The sequence below is a fragment of the Carcharodon carcharias genome, chromosome 21 (assembly GCF_017639515.1).
Source record: "Carcharodon carcharias isolate sCarCar2 chromosome 21, sCarCar2.pri, whole genome shotgun sequence".
Classification (NCBI taxonomy): Eukaryota; Metazoa; Chordata; class Chondrichthyes; order Lamniformes; family Lamnidae; genus Carcharodon; species Carcharodon carcharias.
In genome coordinates, this window is record NC_054487.1 from 30,833,524 (window position 1) to 30,860,867 (window position 27,344).

The 27,344-nt window shown below is 43.5% G+C and overlaps 1 protein-coding gene across 10 annotated transcripts in view; it reads right to left on the reverse strand.

Annotated features, from left to right (window-relative positions):
* LOC121293192 (serine/threonine-protein kinase WNK1-like) overlaps window positions 1-27,344 on the reverse strand; it is a 209,452-nt gene that overhangs the window by 67,784 nt on the left and 114,324 nt on the right. For 9 of the 10 annotated variants that reach the window (XM_041216001.1, XM_041216000.1, XM_041215993.1 and 6 more), the window contains 2 exons: window positions 25,557-25,703; window positions 1,308-1,580 (listed from right to left, as the gene is read on the reverse strand). In XM_041216001.1, coding sequence (XP_041071935.1) covers window positions 1,308-1,580; window positions 25,557-25,703 — 420 coding nt within the window. The remainder of the gene's footprint in view (window positions 1-1,307; window positions 1,581-25,556; window positions 25,704-27,344) is intronic. The other variant, XM_041215999.1, reaches the window with a different exon arrangement.

Consider the following 27,344-nt stretch of genomic DNA (forward strand, 5'->3'; position numbering starts at 1 on the left):
GACTTGGAAGTGTGGTGTTGCTATTAGGTGTGATATAATCTCAGGATAAGGCGCCAGGCATTTCAAACTGAGATGAAAAGAAGTTTCTTTTCACTCAAAGATTCTAAAACTTTGGAATTCTCTACCCCGAGGGCTCTGGATGCTCAGCTGATGAGTACATTCAAGGTAGAGTTAAATAGATTTTTCGGCACAAAGAAAATCAGGGCATACTGGAACAGAGCAGGACAGCAGAGTTGCGGTAGAAGACAAGCCATGTGGGGCTGTATGGTCTACTCCTTTTCCCATATCTTATGCTCTTACGACTGTGTGGGTAACTGGAACCACAGTGATGTCATGACAGAACAGCTATACCCACATTGTTACAAACAACAGTTTACACAAGGAAATTTAACATTTAATTACATAAGAAATTTAAATCCTACACATTAAGGCTAGATTTAAGTGAAACTGTAAGCGAAATTTGGGGACAGAAAATACATGTGCACACAATTTTGTTTATTGATAATCAACTTCCAGTGCAAGTTGCAAGTCAGAGAAAATGGTGAGTCTCCTCTTGTTGCTGTTTCTCTTTCTGTTCCTATACTATGAACTCTTCTTTATGGTTCTTCACCCTTGACTTTTTTAGGTGCATGCTATGGAGGGGAAAGAAGCCACCATGTCAGCTGGCGTTTGGAATAGGTGTTGTGGGAAAATATGGCTCTCAGTACCTCCTTTTGCATCACTCACCTTTTCCCCAATCACACCCTCTCCATTGCATCCCATACCTCAGCTACTACTACATCTTCCCAGCACCCTTCACTCACATCACTAAATCATCTCCTGTCCTTGGAAAAAGGCTGCTCAATCCCTGCTCTGCTGCCACTCACCTCACAATTAACTCTCCACCAACTGCCCCAAGTTTGAGGGTGGAGGGGTACTCGTGTGGCAGTGACAGCAAATCTAAAACCCCCACTTTCAGTTTCTCTCATCACATTTGTCTTAACTTCCCTCAGAGGGTTTCTCTGATTAAAAACTTGAGCAGTTTTTAAAAGAAAATTAAAATTAGAGTGAAGAAACTTTCTCTCTTTAAAACACCCCCCCCAACTTTCAATGGAGAATGCAATCACAGATTGCTCAATGAAGCTGCATAATACTCTTCAGCTGAGCCACGTTAAAAAAAAGTGGATCAAAATCTGATATTTAGATATGTAGTAGATGCACTTACTCTCAGAAAATTAAAATGAATTCAGGGAAGAGAAGGATAAAGATTGCCTCCAAGAAGAATGCTATTATTTCCCAAATTATTGTATGCCTAAACATAAAAATACCTCTTGGGATGCCTGTGTCTGTAATTGTCCTATCTGGTTCTGCTGAACAGTGGAGGCACCAGGCTGGAGTACTCTCGTTTGTCCAGTTGCTGTAGATTCAATATAGGATTGAGCCACACCTGCAGCAAGCCCAACATGATACGATGCTTGTGTGACAGGCTGAGGTGCAATATCTGTAGAAATTGGAAGTGGTGGTGAGACTACAGTGGACTGGACACCCCCAGAAGACTTTACAGGACTGGGCGCAACACCCGCCAACTGGGTGGGGTAATTCTGTGAAAGAAATTAAAGCAAACGATCAGAACGATTAGTACACCCGTACAATATGCAAGAGTGTAATATTCCTTTATCTTGCTGGGGGAAAAAAAAAGTTATGGGCAACCAGTTCTTCAAAACAATAAAATCTTAAGTCTGTAACTAATTTCCATAACTTGAATTCTTTTCTTTTGTTCCTTATAATTCCAAGCCAAAAAAAAAGTATTTCCCATATCATTGATTTATGTCCCCACCACAAAAATTCTGATTCCACAACCCCATCCCTCCAAAAACAACTATAATTCCTGTCACTTTCTCTTGGTGCAAAAAGGTAGGTCAAAACTTAAGTGACTGTGCTTCAGCATTATGTAAGTTTGCAAAAAATACATTTGTTATTGCCCAATTTTTAAACAATACAAAGGCAAAGCTTTAGTCATCTGAGTCAGACAGACCATTACAAATCAGCTTTTGCTTTGAATATTTTTCTTAAATCTTCCACTACGGTATGATTTTCCCAATTGTAACCATTTTCCCTCAAGATTGTCCTGAGTTTCTAAGTTCTCAATTTTTGCAGCACACTTCACCCCTTACTGTATAGCAAATCTACAGTTAAACAGGTCTTCCAATAACAGCTTGCTCCTTCTGCTAGCTTTTGTCTATATTTTGGGTAAATCAAAACCTACAAATTTGTGCCCACTTCTCTAATTTGCCAAAATGGAAAATTCAGGAGATATAAGGATCAATATAAAATATCAGTGATGGTGGTGCCTGAGCAATGGACATAAGTTTGGCAGAATGTATGCTATGAGCAGAATAAAAGAGTTGTTCAAAACCAGGGTTTGGTACTGGTATAGATGCAATTTTAATTCAAGGATTTAAACGTTTGGGGTATATATGGCTGAAGAAACAGAGATCAGATTTAGGAAGGAAGGGGGAATGCCTACTTGCTTAAAATACCATGCCACTTACAAAAAGATATTTTGATGTGTTTATTATACAATCAATCTTTCCAGAAAAGAAACGACTGTAGTTAAGTTTCTTCACTATTAAAATGGGAGGAAACATGAAAGAGAAAAGCTAATCTATACATTAAACTCACACTGCACAAAATGTGTATCTACTGTAAAATGAAGTTGCATTTTTCACACAGAGCTTAATCTTAGTAATTGGCCTATTTCAGAAGTTACAATGCCGAGTTTCAAAAAAGGTGTACCCTTCCATTCTATGTTGTAAAATTGCAGCATACAGACTGAAGACACACTACACCGCCAAATAAAAACCGTTGGCATGATTTTGTGATGCAAAGGAAACATACAACTCAATACAAATTCTTCAAATAGCAAAGTCATAATATGCTGAGTGTAAGGGGACAAAGAAAGTAGCTGTCCAGCAGAAAGGACAGTTCAACTTCTAGGGAGAGATTTACAAAGCCTGTGCACATAGCACACAGGGGGAGACCATTCAGCTCACTGTGTCCATGCCAGTTGAAAAAGCCAGCCTAACTCCACCTTCCAGATCTTTGTCTGGCACATTCAAAGTACATTCTGGCACTTCAAGTGCATATCCTAGTACATTTTAAATACAAAGTGGATTTCTGCCTCTACCACTCTTTCAGACAGAGTTCCAGAACCCACCCTCAACATCCCTCAAATCCGTCTATCAATCCGTCGTCAAATCTGTGATCCCTTGTAATTTACCTCTCTACTGACAGAAGGAGGTCCTTCCTATCCACCCTTTCTCAACACTTCATTATTTTATACAGCTTAATTAAATCTGCCCTCAGCCTTCCCGGTTCCGAAACAAACAAACCAAATCTATCCAAGCTTTCCTCATTCAAAATTCTCCAGTTCAGGTAACATTCTCAAATCCCTCTCTAGTACAATCACATCTGCCTTGTAGTGCATTGAACAGAACTGTACATTGTACTCCAGCTGTGGCCTAGTGTTTTATGTAGTTCTTGCATAACTTCCCAGCTTCACCTTATCAGCCATTTCAGTGACCCGTGGACTTTGGACCTGCAGACCAAGGTCCTTTTGTTCCTTTCGACATCTCAGTATCCTGCCATTTATTGTGTACGCCCTTGCCTTGGCAGCCTTCCACAAATGCATAAGAGTCATAGGGTCAGAGGTCTACAGCACAGAAAAAGGCCCTCTGGCCCATCAAGTCTGCGCCGGTCAAACAAGTACCTAGCTATTCTAATCTAATTTTCCAGCACTAGGCCCATAGCCTTGTATGCCATGGCTTCGCAAGTGCATTACCTCACACTTCTCCAGACTGAACTCCATTTGCCATTGTTCCACCCACTTGACTAGCCTGCTGACATCTTCCTGGTTGCAGCTTTCTTCATTACAAAATTTGGCAGGATGATTGATATTGTCTGCAAACGTCTTATCATATGCCCTACATTCCAATCCAAATCGTTGATAAATTCGTACAAAAGGAAGGGACCTATTGCAGAGCTCTGTGGAGCCCTAATGGAAACAGCCTTCCAGTCACACAAATACCCTTCGCTTCCTGTCTGAACCAATTTTGGATCCAAACTTGCCACTTAGCCTTGGATTCCACGTGCTTTTACTTTTGTGACCAGTCTGTCATGTGGGACCTTATCAAAAGCCTTGCTAAAATCCACAGACCACATCAAATGTACTACCCTCAATGAACCTTGTTACCTTCTCAAAAAACTCAAATCACATTACTCAGACAACTTTCCTTAAGTCTGTGCGGCTTTTGATTAACCAAACTTTTTAAATGAAGATTTATCCTTTCCCTCAGCAGGTTTTTTCCAATAATTTTCTCGCCACCAAGGTTAGACTGCCTGGCCTGTATTTATTCAGTGTATTCTTTCCCTCTTTTTAAACATTGATGCAATATTAGCTGCCCTTCAGTGCTCTCGCGCTTTGCCTATTGCACAAGCAGATTAGAAATTGAAGGCCAGACCTGCCATTATTTCTCCTCTTCCTTCCTTGAAGACACTCAGATTCATATCCTCCAAGGTTCAGGATTTATCCAGTTTCAAAATGTTAAATCTCTTGATATTTTCACTATGTTAATTTCATCTAATATTTCATACTCAGCCTCCCTGATTGCAATATCTGTAACATTCCTTTAGCTCAATTCTATTATTTGATTATCTTGACTTGCATGTACTTTAATGGAAGTATTTGTAGTATTTTGCTCAAACAGTGCATCTTTGTATACCCATGACAGATGTTTACTTTTAAGGAATATTTAGGTTTTCACCAATAATTCTGATGAGTACTGGATTTCTGTGCTATAGTGAGACCTCCTACATCATGCATTTCACTTTTGGTAAATAAAAAATATGATGGTTATTACAGGACAGTTTGCTAGTGTAATGGAGGGTTGGTGAGCGGGAGAGGCGACAAGCGGATGGGACAGTGCAGGAAGCAGCAAGTGCGAGGATCAGGGAGTCAGGAGAAGCAGCAAGCTGGAGACAGAAAGCAGCGAGCAGGAGGTAAGTTTAAAGAGTTAGTTTGTTATTAAGAATCAGTAAGTTAAGAGTACTAAGTTATTAAGAGTTGGCAAGAGGATTTTTGGGCCAGTTAATGCCACTGATCTAGTCATTATGCTGTTGACTTTTTTGTAGAACTAAAAAAGGGAAGACTGATCCCAAAGACATTTGACATTAAAAACACAAGTGCATTTCTTGGAAGTTTGTGAAAAGTTTTGGATTCCTAGCCCACGTCTCCAAATAAAAATAATGCGAAGGTTCTTGTAGCTCTTTCTATTTTGAGGTTGTCAGATTGAAACAAAAGATTCTCGTCTTGAGTCATGACTACCAATTCAATTTTTTTCTCTGTTAAATGACTAAAATACAAGATACTATATACAAACTAACACATGCCTGCCTCATGTATGGTAGTGTAATGGTTATGGTATTGAACTTAAAACCTAAGGTTGTGAATTCACTTACAATCATAGTAAATTAAAAATTGAATTCAATAAATCGGGTAATTTGTGGACTAGCATTTCACCGTGTCAATGGCAGGGGAGGGGGTGGTATTCTTGCTTCTCCAATGCCTATGGTAACTTTTTAAAAATATATTTTTTTGTTTCTACAGGTGGTGCACATCTGCACATAACCTTGATTAAGGTGCACATAACGAAGTTCATTCTGCACATGGATGGAAAAAGTTAGAGGGAACTTTGTTCTAGACAGAGTAGATAGAAAGAAACAATTTCCATTGGCAGAAGGGTCGCGAACAATAGGACACAGTTATAAGGTGAATGGCAAAAGAACCAATGCCGACAGTAAGAAAGATTTGTACATACTGTGGTTGTTTCAGATCTGGAAGGCAGACTCAATGGAGCCTTTTAAAAAGGAATTGGATATGCAACTGAAGAGCCAAAATTTGCTGGGCAATGAGGAAAAGGGCAGGGGAGCAGCATTAACTAAATTGTTCTTGCAGAAAGCCATCACAGACTCAAGCCAAATGGCCTCCTTATGCCTTGTGACCATTCTATGACAGCATGTGGAAAATGTTTTTGCATGCATTAAGATGTAAGAACTAAGCATTGATTGTACAAGCCATTATATTCAGTGGATACCGTTTTTCTATCTCAATATCACAAAACATCAGATTATCAAGTCACATGTTTCAAACTTTAAGCTCAGTAACTTGGTAATGCTTTCTGCTACTGAAATTAACAATTATTACTTAAGATATGAAGTTAGGATGTGGTAAAATCACAATGCATTATCTAACAGTTAGAACTTTAATATGGTTTATTATTTCTGCTTTATTGAAAACCCACTATTTTTACTAGGCAACATTAGGCACCATATTTTTTATGCCATTAGTCTCATGAAAATTAACTCTCTTACCCTACCTATACTCAAGTGGTCAAATATCTTCTGTTATTATGTAAAAATGATGACTTCCAGCCTGTATCTTGGCAGATAGGTGAGCAAATAGGAATCCTATCATAAGGATAAAGAGCATCACTCACCCTTCCTGTGACAAATCAAACTTGAACAACTACATCTTGTAGATTAGACTATACATAAATCGCAAATTCTTTATCACTGATTGCAAAAACCATCTTCTGAGATCCAGAGCAGTGAAATCTGGACTGGAGTTTGTGATGCGCATCAGCTCCCTGCAGAAGTCCTGACAAGTGCTTTGGAGCTGTAATTGCCCAGATGTTTAAACTTCCAATGGCCTGATTTGCACTGTCCAGGACCTCACGAATATCTCAAACTGATGTCAAATTCGAAGGCAGCTAGATACGCACTAGTTACCCAGACATTTATCCTAGAAATGTTTTACTGTTTAATCTCCGATGTAACTACCACTCACCCCATACATAACACCCACATCCCCAACGCGATTACTGCCCCGACCCAACAACAACCCCCATTGCCCAAATCCTGCCTGTGATGCTCCTACCCCAACTCCCTCCCCCCATTACTGACCTGACCCAACTACCCACTTACATTCTTCCACCCACTTGCCCACTCAAAGGGTTAAATTTTGCCCTTGACAGGCAGGCGGGCAGCCGATCGCTGCTGCCGAAACGGGCCACATCGCCATTTTGCGCGGGCGGGCCAATTAAGGCCCGCCCAGCAAGTTTGCAACTCCCATGTACAACAGGAAAATCGAATCGGCGGTGGACGTGTTCAGACCGCCGGTTCCAATGGGGAACTGGCAGTCTGTATAAAGAGAGGCCGGGCAGCCTCCTTGAGGCAGTTCACCATGGCCACTCAAAGGGAAGGACATGCTGGTTTGAGGGCAGATGTGGAGGAGGGGGGCAGCAGGGGGCCACTGTGCCCTACGGTTCTCAGATGCCTCCCTTGTTGTCCCCCTCCAAGAGGTGTCCAACCGTCAGGATATTTTGTATCCAGAGGATGGGAACAGGAGGGCCCCCCCACATCATCAGGCAGGCGTGGTAGGAGGCGCAGGCGGTGGCTGTAAGCGCCCATGACGATGTGTGGCGCACCGGAACACAGTGCTGCAAGCGCTTCAATGATTTGTTGCGCTCTGGAAGGGTGAGTAGGATGTCAGCCTTGGCCATTTGACCCAATAGGTAGCCTTAGCCTTTGAGCCCACCCCCCCACGTCTTCGTTTCGTTACTGCACTGGGCACTTGGCGCACACTGGGTAGGCAAACAGATAGTGACCATGCTTACATCAGCCTTAGTGGTTGAGGAGAAGATGGGTTCTCCCTGCAGCATATGTTGGTGTTTGTTGCATTTAAGTAGTCTGGGGCAACATACTGGGGAGGCAGCTAGACACATACTCAGAACTCCAACACATGTCTTATTGATGGTGATGAGATAGTGGAAAGGAAGCCTCAAAGTGTCGTGGCCAAGAGCCATCTGCTGGCCTCAGCGCCGCATCTAGTTGCGCCTCCTTGCCCAAGGACTGGTGTTATTCAAAATGATGGACACATTCAGCGTCCAAGGTGTCTGCTGGGGGAGGGGGTTGGGACCAGCCATACTATCTTCTGGGGACTGATCGCCAGTAGTGTGGACAGGAGCTGCTGGAGGCCTCAGATGGGCTACAGTGGTTGGGGTGCAGCGTGCATGTGCAGAGTACATGAGCGATCAGCCCCAATAAATGCCCTTCTCTGTTCTGCAGGCAAAAACAGAGCTCAATATGAGGGAGCGCCAGCAGGCTGGTGGTGGGCACACGGTGCTGCAGCACCTCACCATCTATGAGGAGCAGGCCATGGAGCGGGGGAGGAGGCAGGCGGCCAGGGCGGCAGGTGTCAGCGAGGCTGCGGTGCAGCGGCCAGGTATTTGAGGTCCACAGTCCCATCCACTCTGTCTCCCTGCCATCCAAAGCACTGAGGGTTGCCGCAATCATTAAATGCTGCAATACTGCTCATTCACAGACTGATACAGTCAGACGTGTGGGTCATACACAAAGGTCCGTCAGCCCCTTGAGGATGCGTGTCTCTAGCACCTTCCAAAGTCGCCTTATCCCATTTGTGACCACTATCCCGATGGCCTAACATGCCAAGGCATGGTTGCTGCACATCCAATGGCGTTTTGCATCTTAGGAGGCTTTGTACCTCCACCACCCTTTCAGACAGCGCGTCCCACATTACTCTGTCCAAAAGATGCTCAGCACCTCACCTGTCAACCTCATGGCACTCAACTTAAATAAATGCCACCATGTTAATCATCCCTGCACCAAGGGGAAATGTTGCCCTGTGTCCACCCGTTCTATGCCGCTCATGTGGTTAATAATGTGACCTGTCAATCTCCTGTGCTCCACAGCAAATGTCGCAAGTGTATGCAATGTTTCCTCATCCCTCTAACTCTCCAGGCCAGAATGCAACCAGGTCAGGTAACTCTGCACTATTCCCACTCCAATGCCATCCCTCCCATGAAGCGCAGGTCACAACTGGACGCAAAAGTGCAGATGCGGCCTCAACAGCGTTTTCTGCACTTGCAACATGACCTCCCTTTTCCTACATTCTTTCTCATCTAATGAAGGCATGTCTGGCTTTGACCTTGTTAAACGCTTTATGTTTCTGTTCTGCTACCGTAACAGGTCTGCCCAGCAAGGTCCCTGTAATCGTTGTGACTTCCCATGGTCCGACCATTACTCATGTATTCCGGTGCCTTGCTTGTCTTGGGCAAGTGCTTAACTGAACACTTATCCACAAAACATTCCATGTGGCATTCCTTAGGCCATCTGACCAGCCTGTCTGTATGCACGTGTAATGTTTGGGCCTCCTCGAGTATTTACCACCCCACCAATGTTCATCTCCTTAGGTTCTTGAAGGATGAGCGACTTATGAGGCTGGGGGGGAAAGGGATGAAAGGTGTTCCTCACTGAGTGCTAACTGATGCACTGTCCTTGTTGTTAATTTCAGCATCACCACCTCATGGCCGCCCCCAACACATCTGGAGGACCCCCCTCCACACCTGAGGGCCAAGACTTGCAACATCATTTCAGCCAGCCAGGCACCAGCAGCGAAAAACACTTCAGTGGGGAATCAAATGTTGGCTAGTGTCCTGGGGCACAGTGGAGAGGGCACTTCACAATCGCTGGAGCAGATGGCATGGACAGAGTGTGCCAATGGCGCCAGCAGCCAGAGGGCTGCAAGGAACTAGGCACATGCTAAGTCCAGCAGTGATGATGTGCCTCTGGAGATGTCACCAATGCAGCAGCTGCAGGTCAAGCAGCAAGATGCGTGCGAGCATCTGGCAGGGTTACATGAGGGTGTGGGCTTCACTTGGTCTCTGTGGTGGAGGAGTCCAGACAGAGTGTCAGTAAAGGCATGAACCTCAGGACAGAGCTTCACGCTTCCTCCACTGAGAGATTGGCGACTCTCATGGAGAGGGGCTTCGAACGGATTGAGACTCTTCTGACTGGGTTACGCTCTGACCTGCAAGCCCTCATAGCATTAATGGCCACAGGTGGTCATTCCCAGTGTGGGAGATGTTCTGGGCACCAAGTGTCGCCGCTCAGTGCCAATGCATCTGCAGTGAGCAGGGAGGTCCAATGTGACATCATGTCGGCGCAGCAGTTGCCTGTAGTCGCTGCGAGCTCCTCTCAGGGCACTCCAGGTGAGGGCAGCTGCTCCTCCAGCCCTCTGCCAATGACCGTTGCATCCGTTGAGGCTGTGACAACTGGGGAGGTGCCAGTTCTGGAGCTGGCCACTCCCTCCCAGACGGGGTCATCACAGGCTCCACGGGCCAGAGGATGCCGGCCAAGGACAGAGTCAGCAGGCTGTCTCACAAGCCACTCCGAACGATGGGGCGGCACCTAGACGTAGCACCCACAAACGAAAGCATAAGGCACATTAGGCACTCCCACTGGTGATTTTGTGTTGGCCCAAGATAAGGGAAAAAATAAGTTATGTACATCTGAGCGACGTTTGTGTTTTACTTTGGACTGAATAAAGTCCACTTTTCTGACCATGGCTGAGGGGTGTTTCCGTTATGCTGTTTTTGTATGTTTCACAGACACCTCATGAGTGTTTGAGTGGGCATTTACATTTCTGTACTAAGCCCTTGGTTGCAGCTGATGAGGTGGAAGATGCAGCGCCTAAGTGCCACGTGTGGAAGCGCCAGGCAATGCTGGTCCTGCTGATCGATGTGTGTGGAGCTAGCTGAAGGTTCGTTGGATTAAAATGTCCCAAATGTCCCTGCCTCCTTGGTGTAGTAACGGGTCAGCATGCTGACCCTCATCATCGCCCTGTGCTTCTTCATCCTCTGAGCCACTGCTGGATTCATCATGTGCAGCCTCATCCAGGGCTTCAAGGTCTTCATCGTCAAAACTGCATCCCCCCTTTCCAGCTCAAGATTGTGCAGAGGGCAGCATGCTAGCACTATCACAGAGACGCGATCTGGGGGGTACTGGAGTGCACCCCTTGAGCAGTCCAGGCAATGAAAACGCATCTTGAGAAGACCGATGGCTCTCTCCACCACAGACCTTGTGGTGTTGTGGTTTCTATTGTAGCGCTGCTCAGCTTCTGTTCTTGGGTGGCAGAGTGGCGTCATGAGCCACCTTCGCAGGGGATAGCCCTTGTCACCCACCAGCGCACCAACCAGCCGAGCCAGAGCACTGAAGAGCACCAGCACCTGGGAGTGTTTGAGGACGTAGGTGTCATGGGAGCTGCCTGGGTACCTCGCACAAACTTGCAGAATCTGCATCCTGTGATCACGCACTATCTGCACGTTGATGGAGTGGAAGCCCTTCCTGTTGACGAAGGTACCGGGCTCACCTGCTGGCGCCTTGATGTCCACATGTGTGCAGTCTATTGCACCCTGGACGCGGGGAAGCCAGCAATGGCCGCAGAGCCTCTAGCTCGCTGTGCCTGACTTGCCTGGTTGCAGCGGAAGCGGATGAAGGTCAATGCCCGAGCATCTGTAACCTACTTGATACAAGTGGGTACAGCTGATTGGGAGACACCGCAAAGATCACCCACCAAGCCCTGGGAGAAGCCAGATGCATAGAAGTGGAGGGCAACTGTGATCTTAAGAACCGCTGGCAAGGGGTGTCCACCCACACAGTTAGGGGAGATCTCAGGGTCAATCATCTGACAGATAAAGTTCACTGTTTCCCTTGACAGATGGAGCCTCCTTCAGCACTGCACCTCCGTCATATTGAGGTAGCTGCTTCGCCGTCTGCATACCCAGGCAGCTGGATAGTGGTGCCTTCTGCGGCCCCTTCCACGATGGACAACCTTTTGGCCCTGCACCTGGCCTCCCAAAGGTGGTTTCCTCTGGAGGCTGTTTGTCCACTCCTGGCCTCCTCCTTATTCTATCCCTCCCTTCCTTCTCAGAGGAGCTGCCTCCAGTGGAGACATCAGAACCCATACCCAGGCTAAATGGAGGCTTCCGGAAAGCTGCAGGCCCGATAAAGATTACTGTCTGCAGACTGGTGAGCTGAAGCTTCAAAGTACAGAGAAAGCTATTGGAAATCGATCTGAACTGATAACAATCACACAGGCAAGTTTAAAACACTTTCTGCATTAAATACTTCAGAAAAAACATGAACAAGCCCTCTGAGCCCACACATCCCACAGTGGATGGGGTTTGTTAAAAAATCACTTATCTGCCTGTCCGTTGGGCCCATGCGCCAAGCCGAAGTTCGCATAGGCTCCTCAAAATCGGCGACAATTGCCGAGTTAAGGGCCTCACGTGACATTTTAAGCGCTGACGTGCGGGCTCCGCCACCTGCATGTCAGCCAGAAAATTCAGCCCAAAGACTTGAGACATTGAAAAATTTAGCTGAATGTGGCAGCAAATGTTGTAAAAAGGAGGGCATCCTCTGCACTGTTCTGTAGGCCCGACCTTCATCAGTCTTCCCCTTGAAAGGTTGAAAGGCTGCGCTGATTGATCACTGCTGGAGGAGTGCAAAAAGATCAAGGCACAGAGATCTTTGCAGGCGGCAGGAATAAGCTCAGCATTGCCACTGACCAGAAGATTTGGGCCAGTGTCTCCATTCCAAATTAAGTCTGACATTGATATGAAAGCATCATTTTGGGGATAAAAGTGAGCATCACATCTCAAAATACTGACAGAGACTGGGGCAGAGATAGTGAAGAAACTACGATTTTCTAAAAAGTTATGCCTAAGGCTTTTTTTTTTAAGTTTCTGATTAGAACGGAGGGACCTGTAACTTTCAATCCTGCACCATGTCAGAACTCCAGAATGTTTCAAGTGTCTCCAGCTGCTCATGCTCAGACTAAAGATTCCTGAGATTAAGGGGCAGCTGGATTCAATCCAGGGCATACAAAAATGATTTCTGCATGCTAAGTTCCAAGAAGTCATCAGCCCACAGCCAGAGAGTCCAGAGCAACAAGTGGTGGCCAAGTGGAAGGGTAGGAAGAGCCAGGCAGTGAAAGAAACCGCCGGGTATGTGGCACTCTCAAACTGGTATTTAGCATTAATACAGCAAGAGTGACAACGCCTCATAAGAGCTGCACAGGTGGGCACAGAGAATTGTAGAAATGTAGTAACTAAGTAGAAAGTTGGTTGCCAGGGGGAGAGACAGGTGTCCTGCTAATGTCCTCTACGATATATGGCATCCCTGGTGACAAGCTAAGAAGCATCACGGAGGAGGTACAGGGAGAACCATAAGTCATGGGCCATGTTAGAACCAATGCTATGGCACAGAGTAGGGTTGAGGTCCTGCAGTCAGAACTTAGGGAGCAAGTTAAAAAGCAAGACCTATAGTAATCCCTATATTAAAACCAGTGTCACATACCAGTGAAACTAGAAATAGAAGAATGTGTCATGTGAATACATAGCTAGAGACTTAGATGAAAGAGGGCGTCAGACTCCTGGGACATGAAGGCCACATTTGTAGCAGCAAAAATTGTTCTAAATGGAGTCTGGGATCAGTACCCTCACAGGCAGGTTAATTCGTGCATGTGTGTCCATGTGTGAGAGAGTCTTAATTGGATTAAAGGCAGCTGGTCTGAAGCCTTTGATGTAAACATGGTAAGCATGGGGGAAAGTTTAGAGTGTAAGGTAAAAGGACATTTGCATTTTTAAATCAACCAGACTAGATTGTTTTCAAAGGAGGGATGAAATATGTCACCCAGCCAGATGAAGTTTAAAAACAGTGTTAAAAGCAAAAAATTGCGGATGCTGGAAATCCAAAACAAAAACAAAAATACCTGGAAAAACTCAGCAGGTCTGGCAGTATCTGCGGAGAGGAACACAGTTAACGTTTCGACTCCGAATGACCCTTCAACAGAACTAAGTAAAAATAGAAGAGAGGTGAAATATAATCTGGGGGGGGGGGGAGAGAGAGAGGAGGAACCAAGAAGAGCTGACAGAGGGCCAGTGATAGGTGGAGATAACCAAAAGATGTCACAGACAAAAGGACAAAGCGGTGTTGAAGGTGGTGATATTATCTAAAGGAATGTGCTAATTAAGGGTAGAAAGCAGGACAAGCAAGGTACAGATAGCCCTAGTGGGGGTGGGGTGGGGGAAGGGATCGAAAAAGGCTAAAAAGTTGAGATAAAACAATGGATGGAAATACATTTAAAAATAATGGAAGTAGGTGGGAAAAGAAAAATCTATATAAATTATTGGAAAAAACAAAAAGGAGGGGGAAAATCGGAAAGGGGGTGGGGATGGAGGAGAGTTCATTATCTAAAATTGTTGAACTCAATATTCAGTCCGGAAGGCTGTAAAGTGCCTAGTCGGAAGATGAGGTGCTGTTCCTCCAGTTTGCGTTGAGCTTCACTGGAACAATGCAGCAAGCCTAGGATGGACATGTTGGCATGAGAGCAGGGTGAAGTGTTGAAATGGCAAGCGATAGGGAGGTCTGGGTAATGCTTGTGGACAGACCAAAGGTGTTCTGCAAAGCGGTCACCCAGTCTGCATTTCGTCTGTCCAATGTAGAGGAAACCGCATTGGCAGCAACGAATGCAGTAGACTAAGTTGAGGGAAGTGCAAGTGAAATGCTGCTTCACTTGAAAGAAGTATTTGGGCCCTTGGACGGTGAGGAGAGAGGAAGTAAAGGGGCAGGAGTTGCACCTTCTGCGGTTGCATGAGAAGGTGCCGTGGGAGGGGGCTGAGGTGTAGGGGGTGATGGAGGAGTGGACCAGGGTGTCCCGGAAGAAACAATCCCTGTGGAATGCCGCTTAGAAACAGTGTGTTTATTTTTCCCCAAAGATTACTGATAAAACTTAGTGCTATGAGAGGTTTTTATCATCAGGAAAATAAAATCCAAAGGCATAGTGAAACAATGGAAATTTGCAGTAAAAGGGATAAATATGTATAAAGGAGCGATGGATATGTGTAAGAGTAGGCATTTTAAGATTGCACAAGTGTGAAAAGCCTTCAGCGTCAATGCCTCAAGCTGCTGTCTCAACGAGCTAAGTTAAGAAAACTCACTTTGAATTCAACTGGTCCGGGGTATGTTTCTTTGCCTGGGTCTTGTAAAATCTGTGTGTCTTACTGTTACCTTAACACAAGTGTAACTGGGAGTCAGATTAAGTAGGGGATTTAGAAATTATTATAGCTGTAATTTGTAGGCATATGTATGAGCTTAAAAATCATTTTTCTTTTTAATAAATGTTTCATCTAATTTTGCAAAAGCCTATAAGAATTGGTGGTCTTATTATTACTGAATTCAAGACATGCATCTCAAACATTTTCTTTTGTCACCCCTTCAAATCAGAAAAGGATAGAAAGTAGAAAGGCGAAAAGATGGAGGGTGGTCAGGGAAGAGGAGTAGGTAGAAATTCGCAGGAAGTTTTTTCTCAGAAATAAAAGGAAGGTGTTGAGGGTAGAAATGACATTTGAAAATTGAGGTGTTTTCATTGTAGTAAAGATGGACATAGGAAATCCATGTGCTGGAAATTGCAGGGAAAATCTGTTGGAATTATACGGGTGCACAAAAGTTCGGAAAGTTAAAATGCTGTGGGTTCTGAGGTTCAAGCACAGGAAAAACCAGTAGTTTGTGAACAGGTAAAACAGTGAAAATCAGTGAAAGGTAAAGAAGTGGGAATGTGTTCACAATTTATCCAAGAGAATTCAAAGGAGCAGGATGCAGAAATGTTTATAGATTTTTAAAAAATTCATTGATGGGATGTTGGCGTCGCTTGCAAGGACAGCATTTATTGCCCATCCCTAACTGCCCTTGATCAGAAGGCATTTAAGAGTCAACCATATTGCTGTGGGTCTGGAGTCACACATAGGCCAGACCAAGCAAGGACGGCAGATTTCCTTCCCTAAAGGAAATTAGTGAACCAGATGGGTTTTAACAACAATTGTGTGCGTGTGTGATGGGAAAATTCATTCCGTGTACAGGGTGGAGTAGGTAAAGATGTTAAAATTTTAAGAGGCACAGGGGTTAGTCAATCCATAATGTTGTGGGATAGTGATGTTTGTTGTTCAGAGGAATTATTGCAAGAACAGGTGATAATAAGTGGGGTTTCATGGAGCTGCTAAACCTATTTCATTGTGGAAAGTAAATTAAAAGAGTGAATGGAAAACAAGTGAAGTGACTTTTGAAGTGGTGGAAAAATTCTCCATTGCAGGGGTTCAATTTATCCTGGGTAATGATATAGCTGGATCACAAATGTGGGTGATGCCTATGCTAGTTGAGCAACCTGTAGAAGTGTTTTAAACAGAGGTGTAACAGAAGGAGCACTTTGGATTGTTTCCAGATTGTGCGATAATGAGATCGCAGGCTCACAGGGTGAAACAAGAACAACTGGAAGTTCAAAGGCAAGAAGGTATGGAAATTCAATTAGTTGACACTATTTGATAAGGTTGCTTAGGAGTAAAGACCAGAAAATAATTCAGCTGAGTGTTTAATTCAAGGCAATTGGTAGAGTTACAGAAAAAGGATTTGCAAATACAACATTTATATCAAACAGCCTACTCAGAGAGGGGCAACATATATCCCAGAACTTTATTACCTAAAGGGTAATATTTTATTGAGGAAATGGAGGCCGTATCATATATCAGCAAATGAAAGCTGGATGGAGGTCCATCAGATTGTACTACCATCTGGATATAGAAATGAGATTCTGAGGAGGCTCATGAAATTCCAATGGGGGGCCATTTAGTAATTAGAAAGACACAGGCGAAGAAACAAAAACATTTTTATTGGCCTGGATTGCATAGGAATGGAGTCAAATTCTGCGGAACATGTCACGCGTCAGATGATAGGGAAACCACAGGCAGTGATTAAACCGGCACCTTTAATTCCAATTCCAGCATTTGAAGAACCTTTCACTAGGGTTATGATTGATTGTGTAGGGCCCCTCCCTAAGACTAAAAGTGGAAATCAGTATTTATTGACAATAATGGATGTGTCAACCAGGCTTCCTCAAATAATGCCTCTGAGAAACATTACAACAAAAAGAACTATGGGAGGGTTAGCTAATTTTTCTTTACAAGATATGGTTTACCTAAGGAAATACAATCAGGTCAGCGTTCAAATTTTATGTCACAGCTGTTTAAGGAAGTAATTAAAATTTGGGGGTAAACAATTCAAGTCAACAGCCCATTATCCCAAGACAGAAAGGGCTTTGGAAAGATGGCATCAAACTCTAAAAATTATGATGAGAGCGTATAGACAGAATTATCCAAAGGATTGGGATAGGGGAATTCCATTCTTTCTGTTTGCTATTAGGGACGGTCCTAACGCATCGACTGGTTTTAGTCCTTTTGAACCAGTTTATGGTCATGAGGTAAAGGGACCATGGAGAATCATTTATGAGAAATTAGTGGGTCAAATTTCAGAAACTACTCTCCTGGATTACATATCAAACTTCAGAGAGATTGGACAGAGAGGTTGGCTAGGGAACATTTAAAGATATCACAGCAAGTGACAGGAAAGCTACCACTCATAATTTTGTTACTGGGGAGAAAATGCTAGTTCTGTTACCATTACTGGGTGACTCATCAAAGGCACAGTTCAGTGGGCCTTACAAGATTGAAATGAAATTGAGTGAAATGAATTATTTAATAAATACTGCAGGTAGAAGAAAGAAGCAGAGGGTGTGTCTTGTAAATATGCTTAAAAAGTATGCTGACAGGGAAGAGGAACAAAAGGAGGCATCAGTGGTAGTAGATAATGAGAAAGTAGTAGAAATGCAGAATTCTGAAACAGATTTTCCTCTAATCAAGTTGGATAACGAGGAGGCACTTGAAAATTTAAATGTAATATTGAGTTACCTTCCAGACAAGTGTCAAAGTGATTTGGAAAAGCTATTGTGGTTACACAAAATATTTGTGGAAATAAGTTGGGAGGGTTGAATTTAGCTATACATAGTGTGTCTGTGGAAGTTTGATCTTCGCTAAGGCAACATCCTTATAGATTAAATCCGCCAAAGTTATCACAAGTACAGATAGAAATCGAATTCATGCTTTAAAATGATATTATTGAGTCTAACTACAGTAACTGGAATTCGCCTATTGTACTGATACCTAAACTTAATAGTCCACAACCTAATAGTCCACACAGTCTTTGTATTCCATCGAAAGGTGAATGTGGTGAAAAAGCTGATTCGTATGCTTTACGACAACTGAAAGATTGTCCCACTTACTCAATACAATCAAAATTTATCACAAAGATTGACTTGCTAGAATGAATATTGGCAAGTATCATTATCAGAGAGAGCAAAGGCGATATCGGCTTTTGTGATGCCAAATGGACTATGTCAGTTTAAAGCCATGCCATTTGGTATGAAGAATTCACCTGCGACATTTCAAAGACTGACAAAGTAATTGCAGGGATGAGCAATTGTGCTGTTTATATTGACAACTTGATAGTTTACAGTCAGATGTGGGAAGAACATTTACAACATCTGGAAGAATTATTTATTTGATTACAAGCAGCTAATTTGGTGATGAACTTGACTAGAAGTGAATTTGCAAAAGTGCAAGTTATATATCTAGGCCATACCATTGGACATGGTAAGTGGCTCCAAGAGATGTGAAAGTCAAGGCAATAGTGGATTTCCCAGTGCCCACAACAAAACGAGAAGCTTTGAGATTTCTGGCTGTGAGTAGGTTTTATGAAAAATTTATACCAAATTTCAGCAGTGTGGTTGCTCCACTGACTGAAATATTAAACAAGGCAAGAAGTTTGGGTGCAGGAGTGTCAGAGGGCATTTCATAGTTTGAAAACCATATTAACTACGATGCCAGTTTTGGCAGTGCGCAATTACACCAAGCAATTTAAATTGGCCATTGACGCCAGTGATATAGGCACTAGGGCCATACTGTTGCAAGATGCAGCAAATGGAACTGAAAAACCAATAGAGTATTTTTCACGTAAGTTCAATGTATAACAAACATTCAACAGTAGAGGAGACGACTTCAGGTTTGGTGTTAGCATTGCAGCATTTTGAGATTTATGTTGCAAACAATTCGTCAGAAACATTTATTTATAAAGATCACAATCCTTTAAAGTTTCTGGACAAATCAAGACAGAAGTGCAGGCTATTCAGATGGAGTTTATGACTGCATCCATCTGATCTACAGATTATACGCGTCGCTGGACGAGGAATCTGATTGCAGGTGCTTTATCATGAGTTTGAAGCTTAAAGGGAAAACTGGACGTTTAAAACCTCGACACTGAACTGAAATGATGTCTGTTGAAATGAAGGATGTGTGTATATATGCATGCATTTGGTAATGTAATGGTGTAAATATAGGAGATAGTATAAGATGGGGATTTAGAAGTTATTATAGTCGTAATTTGTAGACATGTGTATGTGCTTAAAAATCATTTTTCTTATTAATAAATTTCATCTAGTTTTGCAAAAACCTATTTGGTGGTCTTGGTGAATTCAAGGCATGCATCCCGAAATTTATACAAATTGCAAAACAAGTTGTGGCAGTTATTTCAAATTTCCCTTTTGGATTTGAACAGCTCAGCATTTACCATCAGCTGTGCCATAAAAGGTTAACAAAGCAATTAATAAAACCAAGGATCCCCTGTAATTTATAAATAGAGGTAGAAAGTACATAAGCTAGGAATTTATGCTAAAACTCCTTAAAATGCAAGTAAAATACCGCGGATGCTGGAAATAGGAAGTAAAAACTGAAAATGCTGGAAAAACTCAGCAGGTCTAACAGCATCTGTGGAGAGGGAAACAGAGTTAACATTTCAAGTCAGCACAACTCTTCAGAGCTTCAAAGAAGAAGAAATGTGATGGTATTTATAATGTTTGGGGTGCAGTGGAGCAGGTAATTCAGCGTAGAAAGTCAGCTATGTGGGGGCTAAAGAGAGATTGGCAAAAATGTCATGGGCACAAGACAAAGGGAATGTTAATGGTCATGGTGAAGGCTAAAAAAGTGGCATAAAGGTAAGAAAGCATAATGTGTTAATAATAGCAGAACAACAGAGCAAGTGACAGATTGCCCTTCTGGCGGGGGGGGGGGGGGGAATGCTGTGGGAAGAGCCAGTGGTAGGGGAAAAAGGACAAAATAAGGAGGATAAAAAACAGATAAAACAATGAATGAAAGAAAATGAAAATAAGTAAATAAAAAATAAAAATAAATATTAAAAAAGGGATTATAAAAGGGGTGAAGATAGAGGAGAGTGTTCATGGTCTGAAGTTGCTGAACTCAATGTTAAGTCCAGGAGGCTGTGATGTGCCTAATCAGAAGATGAGATGCTGTTCCTCCAGTTTGCATTGCGTTTCACTGGAGCATTGCAGCAGGCCAAGGACAGACATGAGGGCAGGAGAGCAGGATAGTGTGTTGAAATGGCAAGCACCAAGCAGGTCTGGGTCATGCTTTTTTTAATTCATTCATGGAATGTGGGCTTCGCTGGCTGGGCCAGCATTTTTTGCCCATCCCTAATTGCCCTTGAGAAGGTGGTGGTGAGCTGCCTCCTTGAACTTCTGCAGTCCATGTGGTGTAGGTACACCTACAATGCTGTTAGGAAGGGAGTTCTAGGATTTTGACCCAGTGACAGTGGAGGAACGGCAATATATTTCCAAGTCAGAATGGTGAGTGACTTGGAGAGGAACTTCCACGTGGTGGTGTTCCCATCTATTTTGCTGCCCTTGTCCTTCTAAATGGTGGTGGTTGTGGGTTTGGAAGGTGCTGTCGAAGGAGCCTTGGTGAATTCCTGCAGTGCATCTTGTAGACGGTACATACCACTGCTACTGTGTGTTGGTGCTGGATGGAGTGAATGTTTGTGGATGTGGTACCAATCAAGCGGGCTGCTTTGTCCTGAACAGAGTCGAACTTCTTCAGTGTTGTGGGAGCTGCACTCATCCAGGCAAGTGGGGAGTATTCCATCACACTCCTGACTTGTGCCTTGTAGATGGTGGACAGGGTTTGGGGAGTCAGGAGGTGAATTACTCATCACGATTCCTAGCTTCTGGCTTCTGACTTGCTCTTGTAGCCACAGTATTTATGCCTGGTCCAGTTTCTAATCAATGGTAACCCCCCCCCACCCCACCCCCACAAGGGTGTTGATAGTGAGGGATTCAGTAATGGTAATGCCATTGAACATCAAGGGGTGATTGGTGGATTCTCTCTTGTTGGAGATGGTCATTGCCTGACACTTGTGTAGTGTGAATGTTACTTGGCGCTTGTCAGCCCAAGCCGGGATATTGTCCAGGTCTTGCTGCATTTGGACATGGACTGCTTCAGTATCTGAGGAGTTATGAATGGGGCAGAACATTGCACGATCATCAGCGAACATCCCCACTTCTGATCTTATGATGGAGGGAAGGTCATTGATGAAGCAGCTGAAGATGCTTGCAGACAGACCGAAGGCGTTCCGTAAAGAAGTCACCCAGTCAGTAGTTGGTCTCCCTAATGTGGAGGAGACTGCATTGGGAGCAGCGAATGTAGTACATCAAATTGAAGGAGGTGCAAGTGAAACACTGCTTCACCTGAAAGGAGTATTTGGGCCCGTGGGCGGTGAGGAGGGAGAAAATTAAAGGGGCAGGTGTTGCACCTTCTGCGATTGTATGGGAAGGTGCCGTGGGAAGGGGATGAGGTGTTGGAGGTGGTGGAGAAGTGGGCCAGGATGTCATGGAGGTAACGGAATGCTGACGTGGGGGGTGAGGCAAAGCTGTGTTTGGTGGTGGCAGCATTATGCTGGGGTTGACAGGAATGGCAGAAGATGATCCTTTGAATACAGAGGTTGGTAGGGTTAAACGTGAGGACAAAGGGGACCCCATCTTGGCTCTGGAAAGGCAGAGAAGGGCTGAAGGCAGGGGCGCAGGAGACAGGTCAGACACAGTTGAAGGCCTGGTCAACCACAGTGGGGGGGTGGAGAGAAGAGAACTCTCTGTTAAGGAAGGAGGAAGACATGTCAGAAGTGCTATTTTGGAAGGTGGTATCATTGGAACAGATGCGACGGAGGTGAAGGAACTTGAGACAATGGGATGGAGTCCTTACAGGAAGCAGGTTGTGAGGAGCTGTAGTCGAAGCAGCTGTGGAAGTCGGTGGGCTTGTAAAGAATATTGGTTGAAAGCCTATCACCAGAAATGGAGGTCAAGGGAGGGAAGTGTTAGAGATCGACCACGTGTAGTTAAGAGGGGTGGAAATTGGAAGTAAAATTGATAAATTTTTCCAGCTCCAGTGGAGAGCATGAAGCGACACCGATACAGTCATCGATATAAGAATGAAGAGTTGTGGGAGGGCGCTGAGTAGGACTGGAACAAGAAATATTCCACATACCCCATAAAGAGAAAGGCATAACTGGGGCCTATGTGGGTACCCATAGCCACACCTTTTATTTGGAGGAAGTGAGACGTTAAAGGAGAAATTGTTCCGTGAGAGAACAAGTTCAGCCAGATGGAGGAGAGTGGTGGTGGATGGGGTTTGTTCAGGCCTCTGTTCAAGGAAGAAGCAGGGAGCCAACAGACCATCCTGGTGGGCGATAGAGGTGTTGAGAGATTGGACGTCCATGGTGAGGAGGTATCGGTTCGGGCCAGGGAACTGGAAATTGTTGATATGATAGGGGGCATTAGAGGAATCAAGGATGTAGGTGGCAAGAGACTGGACAAGGAGAGAGGGAATGGAGTCAAGGCAGGAAGAAATGAGTTCCATGGGGCAGGAACAGGCTGACAGGATGATCTACCAGGGCAGTCCTGTTTGCGGATTTTGGGAAGGAGATAGAAGCAGGCTGCCCGAGGTTCGGAGACTATGAGGTCGCAAGCTGTGGATAGAAGACATCCAGAGGAGATGAGGTCAGTGACAGTCCTGGAAACAATGGCTTGATGTTCGGTCGTCGGGTCACGGTCCCGGGGAGGTAGGAAGAAGTGTCTGAGAGTTGACGCTGAGCCTCTGCAAGGTAGAGGTCAGTACACGAGACAACATCACCACCTTTGTCAGCAAATTGACCTGAGAGAACAGAATGCAGCAAGTTCAGGAGTGTTGAGAGGAGCAGAAAAATTGAAATGGCCGACATCACGCCAACAATGAAAAGATCAAGAGCAGGTAAGAGGCCAGAGGGAGGGATCCAGGTGGAGGAAGAATACTGGAGGCAGGTGAAAGGACCCATTTAACAGGGAGAGGGCTCCTGCCCAAACAAATGAGCACGGAGATGAAGGCGGCAGAGGAGTTCAGCATCATGCCAATCCCGAATTTCATTGAGGTGAGGGCATAAAGGTATGAAACTGAGTCCTTTGCTGAGTACAGAATGCTCACCATCAGAGAGAAGGTCAGAGGGTATGGTGAATATACGGCAAGGGCTGGGATTAGAAGAAGGGGTGGGGTCAGAGGGATGTGAAGGGGTTGAGGGTCCTGGATGGAGTCAATAAGTTGTTGGAGCTTGTGTTCCTTAACACCTGAAAGGAAGAGAAAAAGTTTCTTGTTAAGGTATCAGGTGAAACAAAGAATAAAATGAAATAGGGGACAAGGACAGCTTTGAGATAGGGTGAGTCGCACTGCCAGAGAGAGAGGTCGAGTGTGTTCGTCTACCGATACATGGCACAGAGGATGCGGCAAGAACAGCAGTTCGAGGAACACTATGTCTTGGAGAACAGGGTGAAAGAGATAAATGGAAATCCTGACAGAGAGAAGAGCAGAACTTCTTCAAAGTGGGCATTCCTGGAAGGGAAGTGGCAGTGAATTAAACACTAAGATAAAAGGAAAATACTATGGATGCTGGAAATATGAAATAAAGACAGAAAATGCTGGAAAACTCAGCAGGTCATGTGGAGAGACAAACAGAGTTAACATTTCGAGTCAGCACAACTCTTCAGAGTTAACAGCACAACTCTTCAGAGTTAAAGAGAAGTAGAAATGGGATGCAACTTATATTGTTGGATGTGGTGGTGGTGGTGGTTTGGGGGGTGGGGGAGTGGGGGGCGTTGGAGCTGGTAAAGCAGGATATATAAAATACTAGTTCAGCTCCAACTGGTGCATTGTGTACAATTATGGGTGCCGGACTTTAGGAAGGACGTCTAGACTTTGGAGAAGTTACAAAAGAGATTTACCAGGATGGTTCCAGGTAAATTAAAAGAAGCTGGGATTATTCTCCTTACAAAAGATAAGGCTAAGAGGAGAGTTGATTGAGGTGTTTAAAAATCATGAAGGGTTTAAAGAGAGCAATAAAGGGAAATTATTTCCAATGGCCGAAGGATCAATAACCTGAGGGCACATATTTAAGGCAATTGGAAAAACCAAAGATGACATAAGAAACATTTTTGTTTTTAAACACTAGTTGTTAAGATTTGAAATGCACTGGCAGGGTGGTGAAGACAAATTTTATAGCAGCTTTCAAAAGGGAATTTGATAAATACTTAAAGGAGTAAAAACTTACTGGGAAATAAAGATAGAGCAGTGCTAACTGGATTGTTCTTTCAAAGAGCAGGCACAGACCGTGTGGACTAAATGGCCTCCAACTGTGCTGTACAATTCTACAAATGGCCACCGGTAGTTAGACAAAATGTCTAACTCAAACATGTTCCTGCTGTTGAAAATAAGCAGTCAGTTCCAAGCCAGGCTACTGATGGAACTCTGTACTATCGCAGAATTTCTCCAAAATCAGTCGCTAGTGGTTCACTGCACTGCAATGCGTGTGGAAGCTCACTCTTAGATTGGGAAGACCAAATTCGTGAGGAGTTAAAATGAAGCTGGAATATTTGCCTAGTCTGTGCTAGAGGGAATACACTCAACATGAATGACAGTCCTGGGTTTACAAGTTACCAGGCTGAGAAAGGAAAAGAACAGATGTAAACACTCGGGAACGAAGAATCACTTTGGACTGATTTCAGGAGAATTAAATGTCTACTCACAGGATGGTGTCACACATTGCTGTGAAAAGTTGGGTACTGGGCTAAAATAAAAAAAGTGGGGGGCATTCCGTTCTGTGGTTTAAAGTATAAGTTGCCTACAAGATACTGCTTCGTCAATAGTGCATTTAGTCTTTTGTTACAGCAAAAGTCTGAAACATGAAATCTTGTCATGCCATTCTTTCAGCTATTAAATGTCAGGTTGAATTTCTTCTTAAAAGTTATGGATTGTGACAGTTGCGACCACATGAACAGACAGACAATGCAGCATTGACTGGGTTATGGAATAATCCATGCTGAAAAATCTTCTGAAACAGTTTTTGTCTCATCAACATTCGTTTTTAGTAAAACCTGGATCATTCAAACAACTTTTTGCTTTGTTAAATATTTTGCATGAGTGACCTCTGAAAAATTACTGGGCCAATGTTAAGAGAAGTTCATGCTCAAGCAAACAGAACAGACCACATTGCTGATGTTAAATCCATCCTCAATACATTCAATAAGGGTAAAACAGAACATAAGCAGAACCAAACTTATGTTTCAGATATTTAATTTAGTTTTAGGTTTAATATCTTGGTAGTATATCCACTGATTTTGAGTAGCTTTATAACAATAGCTATGTTTCTTTCAATATCAGTGTATCAGAAGTTAAATAAACAAAATCGTTAATTATAAATTTCCCGATTTAAAAAGAGCAATTTTCACTACTTACTCAGGTGAACACTCCATTCTAACAAACTAATTAGTGCAATATACAATAAGATAAAATATAGCCTAATCTGGTCAATTAGCAAAGAAAGTGCCCTTCAGTAATTCAATATTGTACCTGTGTTGAAGTAGGACCCTGTTGAGCAGCATGTATTTGGTTCTGACTTATAGGCAGGGCCAGGGGTTGAGCAACTACTTGACTTGGAACTGAGCCACTGGGTACCATCTGTGGAAGTGAATACTGCACAGGCTGCTGCTGTACTGACTGGGGAAAGAAAGAGAGAAAAATGTGGTATTATAATTTCAGCAAGTAAGCTTTGCTCAGAGTACCTTAGCTAGAATGAAAATCCTCTGAAATAAATATTATTTAACTGAACTTAATTGGTCAAAATATAAACATGAAAAATTTAAACATCTTTTGTCTGTATTTTTTTATATAACTTCACAAATACCCTTCTTTTCTCCCACAGCCCACATCTCATCTTGAGAACAAAATCGGAGATGCCCAATGGCCAACTGGACTACTTACTACACTTACCAGCATCCCTTCAAGGAGGCAGTGGTTGTACAGTCAGGCAACCTTTCCTTTATCAAGTTTAAATGCATGCAACACCAACCTAGGTAAAATCTCAAGATTTTTCAAATATGAAGGCATTCCTTGGTCTTAGCTCAGTCTCTCTGACAGCAGAGTTGTAATTTGAAAATGACATGTAGCAGATTATGTCTGTGATGAAGTCCAAAATTAAAATGTTCTCCTCCTCTCCCTCCCACAGCGTACAAGTAGCATTTTATTTGATTCCCCTTGGCAACTGTGGATAGTGTTATTGACCCAGATTTTGCAGTCAGTGATGAAGGGTGCTCACCGCTAACCTCAAAGCAAGCCTTGCCGAGAGATTTAGTGATCTCCCTGGCCTCCCTGGCAAGACTTCAATTTGCTTGGCACGCAACTGATTGTAGTGTTCTTTAATGTAATGCAGCGTCTTTCAGCATCCAACTGCAGTGATGTTATCAAACTGTCTACGCAGCCAATCACATTAAAAAATTCTCAGGTAGCCAACCAGTAAATGAAGAACATAAGCAAATCACTTTAAAAACTTACAATAAGTGAAATAAATATTTGGATATACACAGGGTTAAGTTTAAAGCTGATTCATCATTTACAAGCTTTAAAGAAAAACCTAGTTTAAAAAATCTAGTAATAAATCAGAGACATTTAGTAATATTCAACTATATAATAAACTTCGTTTCTCATGGATAGATTGGTTGTTCAGCAGTAGTTATTACTTGGATTGATGTTAAAAACCCAGTTGCACTCGGTAACTGAACAAGGTTTAGTTTTTTTTTTAATACAGGCTAACAGTGACATAAGAAAGGCAATGTTCACACCAGATCAACTGATTTCACCGAGTGCCAGCTGTTAGGGTGGGAATAGGGGGGAGGGAGAGATACACAGAGCACCTGTGACAGAGCAGTCAATAACACGGACTGCAATTTAGCATTTTCATATTAATGTGTGCTTGTGCTAAATCCTGAAGTGGCTGTCAGAATGCTGACAGTTCACTGTCAAAAGGCTCACAAATTCCAGGTTCCTGCTCTGGAAAGCAGAAGCCACTCGAACAATTAAGTTACAATAGATTATAAGGAAATTTCATGGTGTCCTTCTCTAGCAAATTTCCAAAAATTAATACCATTTAGTCTTAATAAAGACAGCCCCTGCAACAAATAGGCATGCTGCAATCTGAACCTACTTATACTTGTAGCACAATAAATACAACTTCTTGAAAGCAAGAAACAGGTTTATTTCTGATGAAAAGAAAAGAACTTTTAAGCATGGACTCTGTGCTGCATAGCACAAACTCACGAGTGTGAAAACTGTGCATACACAACAAAAGGGGGAAAAATGATT